This window comes from Dysidea avara, chromosome 7, assembly GCF_963678975.1.
Source record: "Dysidea avara chromosome 7, odDysAvar1.4, whole genome shotgun sequence".
In the NCBI taxonomy this organism is placed as follows: domain Eukaryota; kingdom Metazoa; phylum Porifera; class Demospongiae; order Dictyoceratida; family Dysideidae; genus Dysidea; species Dysidea avara.
Window position 1 is genome coordinate 26,903,194 of NC_089278.1, and position 15,452 is coordinate 26,918,645.

The following is a 15,452-nucleotide window of genomic DNA, read 5'->3' on the forward strand; positions in this document are numbered from 1 at the left end:
CCTGAACAGTGAATTGGCTGGAAAGCTAGATCCACAATGGACAGTAATAGAATGAAGGGACCTTCAACTGTAGTATTGAGAATGGGTACTGCTGAACACAAAGTTCACATTAATAGAGTGCGCCCCCTGCTGATGAAGGATACACAGAATCCAGTGGTAGAACAGGACTGGTCACCTCCCTTGTTTACCTATGAGTTTGCTGAAGAGCAGCCGCGGGCAGGAAACATTGATTCTGAACCAGATAGACTTCCTTCAGTTCTGGTCCATCACTAGTCTAGTGGACCTCACCCCACAATAACTACTCGTAGTGGGCGAGTTGTCAAGCCTGTTCAACGATTTGGAAGAACAGCTAGAGGACTAAAGAGGGAGGTGTGTGATGAACTGAACTCTTTATATACACACACATTGATTCGTATCAATTGTATTTCTTTAGTTCTCGTCATCGTATCGAATTACACCTTTGTATCTATCTTTAGAGGTGTCACGTGATTAAGAATTGTTAGCGCGTTGCTAGATACAGGTTAAATGGTAGCATACTGTACCTAACGGGTTTTTTATGCATTCACCTGAAACCGAACAGACTGGACCGGTTGGAAACTAGCTAGTTGCAATTGCATGGCCTTGCCACGGAAGAAGACACTATTTGTATTGTATTGTATTTATTACTGTGCAGATCCTCCACTAGGGAGTATGAGGCACAGGAAAATTACAATTTTGCACAATAGAAGCTACAAACTAGTTAAATAAATTATATGAAGTTTATCAACTGTTTAAATCTCTAGTGTTGTTCCTGCTGCATCAGAGGGTAAGTTGTTCCATAACTTAATTGCTGATGGGAAGGAGTGTAAATGACAGTCTATTCTTGATAAGGGTCTCATGTAGCAGGTTTGATGGCCTTGAGTTGTGGTATGGAGAGGGATTAATTCATTGTTGTTTCATTAGTTTGTAGTATGTATGCACTGTGTAGCTGTACGAATGTTTTAGCATTCACAATTGTAATCGGTTAGTCAGTTTGTGCATTCAACCCCCTTTTTGATAGCTAGCTAGCTACAGTACAAAGATATATCGTGACAGCATACGATAAGAAAATTCCCATGGTGTTTTTCGTGAATTTTAACTTTTCATGGGCACTGCACACATGGAATCTTTACAGTACATGCCATAAAAGTGCCATGAAATTCTGGTGTGTATGGCCTATAATTATATGGAATCCATGTAGCTATTCCATGAAATGATTTCATCAGTATGGGGGCTATTTAATTGTTCATATGGCAAAGTCATACTGGCATTTCATGGCATAGCTACTTCTCTGGTAGTGAAAACCTGAGCTGTTTCCCAAAACAATGTGGATATAAAGCCAGCACCGATTTTTCAAGCTAGAACAGCTAATTTTTACCAGCAGTACATTTTACTTGACTATCAAACATACTAGTTGTATGAAGGTGTAAATTCGAAGTGAGTTAGGGTTGGAGTTAGCAAAGTGACCATCCCAGTAAAGCCAGGCCAACCCTAGCTCACCTTGAACTTACCATAAACTTACCTTCATATACAGACAGTGCAAGTCATCATTATGAGTGACAGGTAAATTTAGGGTCAGGTTTAGGTTTGGTTTCATCTTAACATATAGAGGTTACTTCAGTTTTACATTTAGCTATAAGATAGAACTAAAGAGAGGTGGGTAGCTGTGTAGTTAGCAAACTAAGTGATACCATGCCATTTCTATGATAAGTGCTGCTATTAGTATCAACGGAATAATTGGATATAAAAGAGTGACTCCAACATGAATCTTCAAAGTGCTAGTGTGCTGCATTCTTTGTAGCAAACAGTTCTGATAGTTGAGATACAATGTTTGTATATATAGTGTTTAGAGCAATGCTGATGGCCTTGAGGGTAGTGAAAATGCCTTTATCTGTATGTTGAGTCTTAAACTACAGTAATATCACAACAGCGATTTTTACACCACAGACTATATAGAAGTATACACTAGCCACTTTTTGCACCAGGCCTGTAAACACAGTCTAAAAGGCTTACACATATTAAAAAATGCCCACTACGTTAGTTTCAGTGATGTGAATTGCACTTGTCCATCAGTGTATTTCTAAAAACAGGTCATGACACAGTGCTTCATAGTGTGAAAGTATTTGTGCTCCAGATATATTACAAGAGGTAAAATGAAGCACCAGTTGATGTTAAATGAATGGAAAAAGTATGATATGGCAACTTTATATACACCCAGTCAACTAATGAATAGGTATCCACCCTCCCTGGTATCTTGCTTTATGTGGCTGTTTACTAAAGAAAAGTGATGGTAAGTGAGATAAGTAGAGACTCAGTTCTTTTGTTCAGTATGAGCAGTGGTGGATACAGGTGGTTGCAATGGTTTCAGCTGAAACAACCTCTGAAAATAAGACACGTGCCCCAAATCAGTTTATGGAGCAGGCACAGGTGGGTGAAAGTGAAACTACTTGTACGTAATTTGTAGACCAGCATCCAAGTGTGCAATTTACATTTGCTATAATAATAACTAATGACCTAATTAATCATTTGATGGCATTCTAGCATCACCCCTATCTTGGGTCAGAAAGCAAGTTTTTCATACACAATAAGTGCCTCTAAAAATAATTACCATTTTAATGGTTTTAAGCTGATTATTGCTAATGCATGAAGCATTTGCTAAAAGCTTTAATATAAAGGTAAGATTTAACAGTGAAACATTGCTGGAGACATTGCTGGAGAGTGTGTCATCAAATATTTACTAGCAAGCTAGCTACTACCATAGATCCTGCCGGTAAGGATTTATGCTACTACTGAGGTAGCTATAGCTAGCTAGACTGAAGCTACTGGCAATTATCATGTTCCAGAGTGGAACCCCTGTTTTTTGAATACTCTAGTATATAATATAATTATTTTGAAAAATTCTTCAAACTTAATTTTTTTTGGTAGGGCTAGGAGAGCCTATGTCTATAAACTCAGTCATTCCAAAGTGTAGGAGTTTTCTGGTTTGCATGAAATCATACTGCTAAATTAATTTTATGTTGTGCCCCCGTATTGCATATCATGCCAATACAAAGCTACCACTTCTATATAGAGATTGGTATTAAATAGTGAACTTTCCTTCAACGTGTGATCACTTACAATGTTTATTTAACAAGTTCAGCACCAAATAAGACTAAAATGTCAAATTCCTGGGGCATTTGGTTAGTTTGCTTTTCTCTCTGATTAGAATTGCTGTTGCTAGAGATGGATAATAAAATAACACCATACAGTAATTCATAATTTCTAGTGTTTATTCATTCAAAAAGTGCTACCAAAGTCAATCTCAGAAGGCCAATTTTTCAAAATTTTCCTGTTGGGGTATGCCCCCAGACCCCCTCTAGTTGGAGCATGCTGAGTCCACGCACCTGTTGAGTGACTTCCACTAATGCCCATGTGAGAGTATCCCAGATGTAAAAACCTGAAACCCCTTCTGAGAATTTCTAGATCTGCCACTGATGAGTATACTACTCAGTGTCACTTTGCAGCCATTGGTCGACAGCTGAAGATTTAAACTAGATTCTAGTTTTTTGACAAAATGTTCAGTCACAGATAAACTGCCTTGTGATTGAATATTGCTATTCAGTGAAACATTTTGATCTGGGCAGTCTGCTGTCCATATATCACAGGTGTATGTAACTAAGTAATGCATGCTAATATGCTCAGTAAGTGATACAGTAAATACAAGCAATGTTTTTATCAGTAGGTAGAGGCAGAAGTCACTGCAGAGGATTCATGGTTACTCCATTGGTTGCAAAATGCTAGAAGTGGTAGTTATTATTAATATAGCAAACAGTCACCTAACAGGTAAACAGTAAGCTTTAGGTCCCCTCCTTGTGATTGCAAGTCATGTAACTAATTTGGGCTGTCCATGCACAGAGGTGCCCAGATATATAATAGAGGTCTGGATAACAGAGGTTCCACTGCAAATACAGTCTATGTACATATGTATTCTATAGTTTCATAAATTATATGTGGTTATGTTTCTATCAAACACAGGCTATCCACAAGTATTGGTGTGAGCTGTATCGAGAGAGCAATTTCTATCCAAGGCAGTTGGTACTGTATGAGATATCACAACACATTAAAGGCCGCCATTGTGGTAAAGTTTCAGAGTTCATTCCTTTGGATGATGTGTTCAGAGTTATGGCGTCTTCTGAACAAAACGGAAGGCATGCAATTAAAATAGTGACTAGAATGAAACAGTACTTAATTGGGGTCGACACCTCACAGGAGGCATCTGCTTGGGTTGATACAATAAACAACGAAGTGTTTGGATCACCAGTACCAGGAGTAGTATGTGAGTATGATTACATGTGGTTATAATTATAAGAAAGCATGTGTATAAACACACATGTACTATGTATATTTACGTGTTATATGAAACCATATATATATATAATCCTTGGGCTGGTGTTGATGCAATTTAAAGGCAAAATTTTAGGGCTAAAATAAATATTGTAAATGCCAACGAAATGAAGTTTTAAGAAGAACAAATATTTGTATAATATTATATATTTGAAACCAGCCTCACAATACCTCCATGGTACCTTGGTAGTATTGGTTAGGTATAATCAAGCCCAAAAGTGTCTTCAGTGTGACCCAAAAGGCTTCCAATAGGTTGATACAAATTTTTTAAATTTAAAAAATATATATATCTCGATTTCTTACTGACTTGATGCTTTCTGATCAGAGTACCTCAATAATAGCTAAAACTACAGGCTTGATTTTTTTCACTGTTAGATGTTGTTTCAGCCCAAAAGGTGTCTCTTGGATACCATGGCACATACAATGTACACATCATGGACTTAACTTTGTCCTCCTTTGTGTCCTGTTGTGCTTTGTTGCCAGTAGGGACCAGTCTATTTTGCTTTTTTTTCTACCTATTTTTCTTTCCAGCAATTCTTTTATTTTTCACCTATTATGCTCCATATTTTGCTCAAGAATTATAAATTTTGCTCAGCACTGATCTTTGTTAATTGAATATTTCCAAGTGCAAAGCTACAGTTTCGCCTTAAAGTGACTGTTCTATTAGAGTATCTCGATCAGAAATTACTTCTAACATGTAAAGCAAGAAGCCAGCTAATATTGCTTAACATGTGTGACTGTTTTATTAGGGTATCTCGATTGTCACTTGTTGTTTCTGTAACAATTAGCTATGCATTGTCGATATTTTAGCGTGTCTGACTGTTCTATTAGGGTATCTCGATCTTTTGTGAAATTTTTATGTCCACTTCACAAAAATTGCACCTATTATGCCAGCATTTTGCTCATTGCTTTTACCCAACCATTATGCCAAATATTTTGCTGGCGAAATCAACGGGTCCCTAGTTGCCAGCTCAATTCATGTGTGATAGCTTCCCTACATTAAATGTTGGAAAATCACCCATACGGGCACATTTAACATAAAATATATATTCAATGATTAAGTAACTCTTGGTATAAATCTACTTGCTAATGATTTTAATCAATTCTCAATTTCTTTAATCACAATTGTTTTTAAAACTGGACCCTGCACTAAACAGCATCATGCACCCTCTTATGTAACATTATGGTTGATTTCCAAAATTCAGTCACAAATTGGGTGGAGAAGTTTGATCAGGTAATAAGACAGGATTTTTAATTTAAATATTTTGTGGGAGAGTTCAGTGCATGCATCTTTATTTAGGAATGATTTAAAGTACTGCTTAAAAGTAAATCATACCAAATTTAGTGTGATGCATAGCTTACTTAAAAGGCAGACCATGCAGTCAGCAAACAACCAATTACTTGTAATGAAGCAATTACCAACAACAGCTCTAAAATCCTAGCTTAATGAAGTGGACTAATAAAGTCTACTTACTGACTTATAGCTTCAGTCTGTTATGTAAACGGAAGACTCCATATATAGTCTCAGCTGAGTACCAGATGGCAGATGCACACCTACTGTTAATCTGGAAATCACCTGTATTTTCAATTTGGTACAATTGCAGGATCTTATATAGCAACATACTTAGTTGATGTAAATACCTAGCATGGGCATGTGCAGCACTGTTACAGTTTGATTTATGTTGCACCATTGATAAAAGTTGCTCTGTAGGCAGGAACAAGATGCATGCATTAAACAATAAGGCAACGCACCATGCAGAAATTTAATAAACACAGGTGTTAATGCACTGTAGAACAATCTGCTTGAAAATATTAGATAACAGAACTTAAATAGCTCCTGCAGACAAATGCACTATACAGATCTTCGGGTGCAAGTATATTCCATGCAATATTTCAGTGACATTACAATGTTCATTAGGTGGCTGTGGAGATCATGAAAATGCATTACTCCAAAGAATAGCAGTGCCCAAAAATAGTATATGAAACATGTTAATTTTAGTGTGCTGTATCTTCCAAGCAATTAATATTTGAGACTCCAGACTTTTGTCAACATACAACCATAACAATGTTACATACCCTAGAGTTTCACGGAAATTAGACCTTTTGTTACAAAATTCAGGCCACTGTCCAGATTATTGATCGTTTTGTCCAGTTCAATTATTGGTTGTTTTTCCAGACATACATTATGTGCTTTATATTCCTAGCTGCTCCAATTGTGTTCTGGCTGAGCATTCAAAGTACTTTAACCAAAACCTGATACTTTCCAAATTCCAGACTGATTGGTTCAGCCAAGAGTTCATAATACAAGTAAGGTATTTCCTTTAAATCATTAAACAATAAAAGATGTCTCAAAACCATCATACATGCAGAGATTTGGACTAAATGTAAAAGCACAGTTGGCCTATCTGCTCGAAAATATTAGTTAATGGAATGTAAGGAACTGCTGCAGACAAAACAGGCTATACCTAGGTCAAATAGCAGTCTGTAGTACAATGTTCACAGTAACTGTTTCCCTCTAAGAATAACATGCTATTATGTTAAAGTACTCAGTAAAATACAAGTAATGTTGTTATTACTATTAGTTAGCTAGTGCTTTGCAGTTTAGTGGGCAAATGGGGAAGTCACTACAGAGCATTCATGGTCGCTCCCCTGGGCTGTAAAAATGCATTATCACCTAGCAACCAAGTGGTAGTTATTATTAGTAGAATAAACATGCCACCAAATAGGTAAACAGCAACCTTTGGGCTCCCTCCTTGTGATTCCATCTAAACCAAACTTCACAATGGTCAATAAACTACAAGTCACATGACCAATTTGGACTGTCTGGACAATGGAGGTGCCTGGATAATAGAGGTCTGGATAAGGGAGGTTTCACTGTATACGTTCCAAATTTTAGACTGATCAGTTTATCCATTTGGCAACTACAGGTGTCCGGGAAAAGGATTGTCCAGCTATTGATGACTTACTCTATCACACATAATAGAATCTATGGCTGTAGTACTAAGCAGGGCCAGAGCCCAGTGACATTGGCTGAATCACTTTCAGCTTCTTGAATTTGTATGAAAAAGCTCAAGATACTTTAATAGAGCAGTCATGGTAATATACTCTAATAGAGCATTCAGTACAGATTAAGCCACTGATCTCATTACACTGCTTGCAATTGGTCTATTAATCATTTTCGTTTATGTTAATTGATCATGTATGTCATACATTAGCAGTTACAATAAAAAATAGCCTCCACATGCCATTTCAAAGCATATATTTCCTTTGGGAGCATGCTCCCAGATTCCCTAGCTTGACATGCTTAGCACATACAGTTAAGCATCACATTAAAGAGATAATCTCTGACTTAAACATCACATCAGATCAATAAAAACTGAAAGGTGTGCATGACTAATGACCTCCGTTGCAGTCCATGGATGGCCTGACCACTCAAACTGTATCCGCAGTAAGTCAGTTTTTTTTGTGTTGAGTGCAATTAAACTAGTATAATAATTGAAGCATGGTATACTGTATAGCATTAATTAAGCTGGAGCATTACTTATGACATGTATATAGAAAAATACTCAGAGTTTTCTGAAACAGTTTCTTCCATCCAACCAGAGAGTCAACCTGTACCACCCATGCTTGTAAGTGTTTGTGAATCAGTTGAGTCAGAAGCAGACCCTCTTTTTAAAAACTTTTCCTTGGTAAATATTTTTTCCTGGCTATGCCACTGGTGATGAACAAGAGCTCTGTCATTTGTAATACTGTAGCAATGCCAGGACTTACATATGTATAGTGAGCTAATTCTGCAGCAGCATAGTATAGCAATAAGCTCTGCACAAACAGTACTACTAATTCACTAGCTACTGTAGTTAGCTATATACACACACCATGCTTTACCTGTAGAGCACATTTTATGTATGTGAATGCTACAGCTGTAGGATGTGCTGAGTTGATACGTGAACTTTAGGGGGATTACTCTTCACCAACCTCAGAGATCCCCTCTTTGATAATCCTGGATCTACCCCTGTATACATACATTGAATATTTATATATAGTTGTGCAGTCACCACCATATAATGGTTGTGAGATTGTATAGAGAGTTTGAGGGTTACACGGTTGTTTAACATTATTAATTTTTATACAGATGAGTTCAGAGTGATGATGGGTGGTACCATAAACAGGGGAAGTAGCAGTTACCTCTTGAAAGTATGTGATAAAAAAATTAAGGTCTTTACTGCTAATGGAAAAATGGAAACAAACTTTTCATTAAATATATTGGATATCCATAAGATCAAATACCAACCACAAATGAAGAAAAGTGGCACAACCAAACAAGGCACTCTAACTTTATCAGTTTTAGATGCTCAGAGAGGGTAAGCATATATCCCAACTCGTCAGTCTTTCATTTTTGTCAGCAAATTTTCATCGTGGAATACCGTTCCTTTCACATCCACTGTATTTCAAACTGCCCTTCATCATTTTAAGCAACTTTTATAAACTTTTAACACTCCTGTATCCTGTTTTGTATGTTGTAACCATGTATCAGTGTTGTGTACATGTTTGCATCTTTTTATGCTTTGTGTGAGGAGCATCTATATACAGCTATGCCTACTGTTGCCAAACAAAATAAATAAATAATCTAATCCGCAATGTAATAGTAACTGATCCAATTAAATGTAACATGGCTTCAAAAGCCAACTGTAATAATTTAACCACACAAAACAGTCAAGCTGCTAAAAATGAGTGCAGCCTTTAAAATCCTGGGCAAGAAGAGTTGTGAAATCAAAGGTAGTGGCAACCAAGAAATGGATGTGATGAAGTTAATGCCAATGCATTAAACTTTATTAGCATTATAATCATTGGAGCCATTTCTTAATGGCCACCTTTTATTTCACTACTCTTTTCATTGAAGGCTACACCCTTTATCACAGTTTGATTTTACTTCTTTTAGTACTACATAAGACCCCACAAGCTGGCTTTGGCATTTGTTTTCATTAGAGGAGTACCTTAACGTATTGGTATTTGTGCCAATACCAAAGGGAACATATTAGTTAAACCATTTTTATTTGTGCAGTTTTCAATGTTACTATGCTAAAAGTCAACAAATTTGCACCACAAGTAGCTTATACATAATCATACAGTATGATAGTATAGTAGGGACCACAAAGGAGTAGGCATGGCCCACAAAATAACATCACCCAAAAACCAGCCTCAATTTTCCTTGATGACGATGAGGCATTATTGGTTAGGTAAAACTAAGCCCAAACAAGCTTTCAGATTGACCTGAAACACTTTCAACAAGTTGCTACAGAATTTTTAAAAAAATTATTTAACAGAATTTTCTACTGACTGAGCAACTGACTGAGCAACTGACTGACTGATTCTTCAGACAAGCATAACTCGATAACTGCTAAGGCTGCAGGCTTGATTTTTCACTGTTCAATGTCACTTAGGCCCGAGAGGTGCCTTTTGGCATACCGCAGTATATACAATGCATTCTTCATGGACTTACCAATGTCCTCCTTTGTGTCCCATTCATCTTTGCTGACAGCAAAAAGTGTCGATTTGGTGGTAGCATGTGTTGGCTTCCCTTCATTACGGAAATCATCCATACTTCTTACAGTAGCTATTTTGATTGCAGAGGTGCTTTGCGAACAGTTCTTGATTCGTACTGCTGTGTAATGGGTTCAACATAGCCGACAACGAAGAGTAATGGATACTTCACTTTTAAGACGATAATTGATATAACTGGGGCGCACAGTACCATTTCTTTCTTTTGGTATGCATGGATTGCAGAGGTGCTTTTCGAACAGTTCTTAATCCGAAATGCTGTGTAACGGGTTGAACATAGCTAACAATGAAGCGTAATGGATATTTCACCTTTTCAGACAATAATTGATATAGCTAGGTAAGGCTAGGACGCGCGGGGGGGATGCAGTATGCGTGGGTTCACCAGTCATAGTAATTATTAATTTAAAAAGTTAGTAAACAAGTACACAGAAAAATTAGGAATTTTCAACTAAAGTAGGGACCATAGCACATCAATAAAAGTACTGAAACAAGCTGGAGTAGTGTACGACAGTAAAACAAAAGGACGTGTTATATCCCTACTGTGCTCAAGATACCATAATGGAAATGCACAGTAGGGATAACACTTCTTATTGTTTTACTGTGATTTAATATCGTGCACTACTCCAGCTTTTTTCAATACTTTTTATCGATGTGCTATGGTCCCTACTCTAGTTGAAAATTCCTATTTTTTCTGTGTACTTGTATATATATATATATGTACCACTTTCACACCTCAGATCAAAGGAAAGCCAGTGCATATATATCACATATTGCACTGACTCAAAATGTTAACGAGATATACGCACTGCTACCAGTGCGTATATCTCATTAAGGCAGTGTGTATATCTCGTTACACACTGCCTTAATGAGATATATGCACTGCCACCAGTGCATATATCTCGTTAACATTTTGAGTCAGTGCAATATGTGATATATATACACTGGCTTTCCTTTGATCTGAGGTGTGAAAGTGGTACATATATATATATATCTTTTGTGCACCATTTTGGTAGCTATCAAGGAGCTGTACATTAATAGTATCTGCTTAGAGCAACAATAATTATATAAGTACTTTTGTGTTGTTATCCTTTGTCCTTGTAGTGTTATTTTTGTAATGTATGTGTTTAGGGAAGCACCCTTGTACAGGCTATGCCTTTTGGTGCCACCCTGTCATTTTGACAAATTAGATAAATAATAATAATAATAATAGCAGCCATAAATCAACAGTACAACTCCTTGCTTTACATGCATATTGTATTTTAAGGTGGAGGTGACTGGTACAGAGCGTTTGCACTTCACCATGTATATGATGTTTTGCCATCCATCTATTCAGTGGCCTTCTGTGGAGATGACCTTTATTCAGAGGGTCTTACAAGTGGGGTTGCACTGTGGTCCATGTACTGAGGTATTTATAACAGAAAACTGAAGTTCAAAATGTTTTTGCGAAGCTGTATTTATTCAATTGTGCCACTTTTGAGACTTAATGGAAAGATAGGGAGAAATTTTTGCCTATTTTAAAGGACAAAATTGCTTATAACTCACCATCCTTTAAAAACTAAGTGTTTATGAGATCCTCAGGGAGTACTGCACAAGGCTATGCTTAATAAAAACTAATTTTAAAATTCTCCCGAAATTGCTACAAAATTTTGATTTAACGCTGACTGAATGACTAACTAACTAGCTAGCCAAGCATAAGCAGATCTGAGGGGGCTAAGAGGGGCTTTGCCCCACCTGGCCTCTCTCTTGCCCCCTGTGGACTTACAGGACTATATTGACATCAGAAACAGGAATCATGTATTCACACTGTATTCAGAAGTATAGAAAGCCAACAGGCATAAAGAAGACAACAGTTATAAAATGCACTTTACAATTATAAACTGTGTACACTGTGAAGAAAATGAAACAAATAATGTTTGAATTTTTGTGCTTAATATCAAGATACTCTAATAGAACAGTCACTACTCTAATAGAACAGTCACAGTTCTAACGTCGTTAACTGACCATTTTTGTAATTTATTACAATACTATCTTATGTTTAGTACACTTTGCCATTCAAACAGGCTTATTTAACCAATTTTATATGCTTTGCAAAGCATGCATTTTGCTAGCTACATAGCTATGAAATGCTCCCAAATTCAAACCTAGGAAACCTAATTAAAAATTTTTTTCTCAGAAGATATCCCACTAGAGTCTTAGAAAGTGTATGCCCTTCATTCATCCAGCTTTACCAGACAAAGTTATGTAAATGAATATATAACTTGTGTACTAGTGTTCCATTCTTCTTCTATTAGTGGATTTTATCCTATAACTTCCCCCCTCAGCCCCCCACCCCCTAGCCAGTGTTGGGGTGACGCATTATGTAATAATTACTACTTTTGTGGTAACTAAGTAATATAATGAAATATGCTATAAAAACAGGTAATATAACTCAAGTTACTTTACTAACAAATGTAATACGTTACCTAAGTAATATAGTTACTGTAATGAATCTAATATTACATAATATTATTACTACAAGTAACGAAGTTACTAATCTTGTTAGTAATCCACCGAGTAACGCCTAGCCACAACAAAATAACAAAACCTACTGAATGAAGCTTATTCACCAGCTTCTTACTTATAACCAAGATTTGCACATTGCCCAACAACGCAATCATGTCACGTGATAAGGTGGTAGTTTCACATGTGACAGCTTAAGGCTGTGTACACAAATTAATATGTAATATTATTATAGTTACTTTATTTTTTGGGTAATAATAACTGTAACTAAATAGTTCTGTTGCAAGTAATATGTAATATGTAACTAGTTACTTTTAACCCTTCATTTCCCACCAATAGTTTTTGCCATACTTCATGATAATATTTATTTTTAGATGAATAGAAACAGCTTTAATAATAACATACACTTTTATTGGATCAGTAACCTCTAAGCAAACTTTAGAAATAAAAATTTCCTTATAAGGATCTAGTACAACAAGGCATTGATATATATTCTTATATATTCCCATATCTACGTCACAACAGTATTTTCTTTGTAAAACCATCATACAATACTCTTTTACGCTGAACTTTTTTCTGCTTGTCCCTGAATGGTGTGGCTACCCAGCACACTTGTTAAAGTTGTAAATAAACAGAGTGAATCTATTGTGATAAATTCCTACACATTTATTTCCCCTTTTTTGCAAATTTAATTACATCATACTTCTAATTAGATTATTCAATTACTATCCCATTTACACCACTAGTGCATAATTATGTAGAGAAGTGCTGCTAGAAATTTGGTGATGATACCTGCAACTATACAAGAGTTATAAGGTTATAAAACAAGGAGTGTAATTGTTTGGTTAAAGGAATGTGGAAAACGAAGGGTTAAAAAGTAGCTGTCCCAACACTGGCCAGCAGTGTCTCCTAGATCTGCCTATGTAGCCAAACATAACTTGTGGCTATGGGCTTGATTTCTTCACTGTTCGACATCGATATTGCTTCATTCCAAGATGTGCCTTTTCGCTAACCTCAGTATGTACAATACATGCATCATGGACCTGCCTTTGTCCTCCTTTGTCATACACATCATCGACCTGCCTTTATTCTCTTTTGTGACAAAGGAGGACAAAGGCAGGTCCATGATGCATGTATTGTACGTACTATGTCTGGATGAAGTGATGTTGAACAATGAGGAAGTCAAGCCTGTAGCCTTATCCATTGTCAAGTTATGCTTGGTTGGAGACATCAGCTAGTTAGTTAGTCAGGCAGTCAGCATTGAATTGAAAGAAACCTTTTGAAAGGGCGTTGGGTTGGTCTGAAAACATTTTTGGGCTTGGCTGTACCTAACCTATGCTGCCAAGATGAAAGTGAGGCTGGTTTTAGAGTGATTTTTTTTGGGCTGGAAAAGCCCAGCTTTTCATGAGCCCTAGTATGCAGTACTACCATACTGTATGATATTAAATAGCTACTGTCTTTATCAATACAACAACAATGAAAACTAAAGGTCATTAGGCTGGTCTTTATTTTCAAGCTTCTTGAAGACTAATCAGAATAACCTGGCTGCTTTTGCCAATTCATTACAGGGGCACATTCAGAAAATTGTGGAGCAACTAATCCAGCTTATCAGTTAGACGTGGTTTCAGGCTTCATCACAGTTGTAAGGATCTATAATTTACAGCACTACTACAGCATACCATAGGTCTTGGCCTTTTTGGCCTGTTTCTTAGTTCTCCACTGAAATATAGCAACTCAGCCTTCACATTTATAACACAAACTTGCAACAGGAAGCACTTGGCCTAGGATGTTGTAAACTCCTTCTGTGATGGTTAAAAAGCTATTAAAGAGGACAGAAATTATTAGAATAACCCAACAAACAAGTATGAGTTTACAGAGGAATTCATTATTCTAAGGGAAATTGTTAGGTCAACAATACAAACTGGTCAATAATCAGTCACTTGTGTAGAAATTAAATGAGGTTAACACCTATGATAGCAGTGGCTAAGTGGTTAAAGATTCGGGTGTTAAGTATGAAGGTTCCTGGTTTGAACCCTGGAAACTCATTTAAGACATTTTTTGTACATTTTGTGAGTGTTAATCTTGACCCATGATTTCACACTTATCAAACGGTACAGTAGTATCAAATGGTACGGTAGTACCATTTAAGTAGGGATCGTGGTGAAAATTTCACACGCCGCCCAAAATTCTGCCTTTAAAAATCATGCTAGGGACATTTTACACCACAAAAACCACCTTTACGGAATAGTACTAGTCCATATAATACATAAAACAGCATTAAATACAACAAAACACTTACAGAATTTTAGTCTCACTGCCTCACTGACTACAGTCGCAAGGCTAGAGGCCAAACAAAGCAGCGCATGGCCACCATTTTACACCACAATTACAAACTCACCAGTGGGATGTGCCTTTTGGGGTTCCAACGAGTTTAGGCCCTCTGTGCCTTGTCTTTTCTTTCATCTTCAATCAGGCTGCTTGTCTTCTTCTTCATCCAACGAAACCATATCAAGGCGTTAATTTTCCGTATCAACACTTTCTTTCAGCAACATAATATAGACGCCACCGAATTATTTCAGAGATCTAGCTGTTTACTTAACAGTAAACAATATGACCTCACCCCTTATTGGTCGCCAAATATACAGTCCTCAAGGAAATCCTGTAAAATGTGGGTGAGTGTCTAAACTAACAACGATGCAAATTTCAAAGGAATATGTTTTATAGTTTCTGCGTATGAGCGTCCGAAAATTCCTGGTGGCCGAACATCAGTGGCTTACTCTAGTAGTTCACAATTAACAATTTAATTAGCATTGCCAAAGAATTTCTATACCTATATATTGACAATGCACACACACTATGGGCCAATCATATGCCTTACTTTCTAGGTATAGCATTACACTGAATTGCTATCCTTACACATGCACTGCGATTGTCATACAAATACCTGATTGGTGCTATGGTGTTAAATTAACTTACATTATGAATAAATTTAG

General features: G+C 36.7%; 1 protein-coding gene across 1 annotated transcript in view; it reads left to right on the plus strand.

Annotated features, from left to right (window-relative positions):
• Positions 1-15,452, plus strand: part of LOC136261513 (uncharacterized) — a 36,265-nt gene that overhangs the window by 11,769 nt on the left and 9,044 nt on the right. Inside the window, exons 2-3 of the mRNA XM_066055522.1 lie at positions 4,033-4,333; positions 8,534-8,762. Of these exons, the coding sequence (XP_065911594.1) occupies positions 4,033-4,333; positions 8,534-8,762 (530 nt within the window). The remainder of the gene's footprint in view (positions 1-4,032; positions 4,334-8,533; positions 8,763-15,452) is intronic.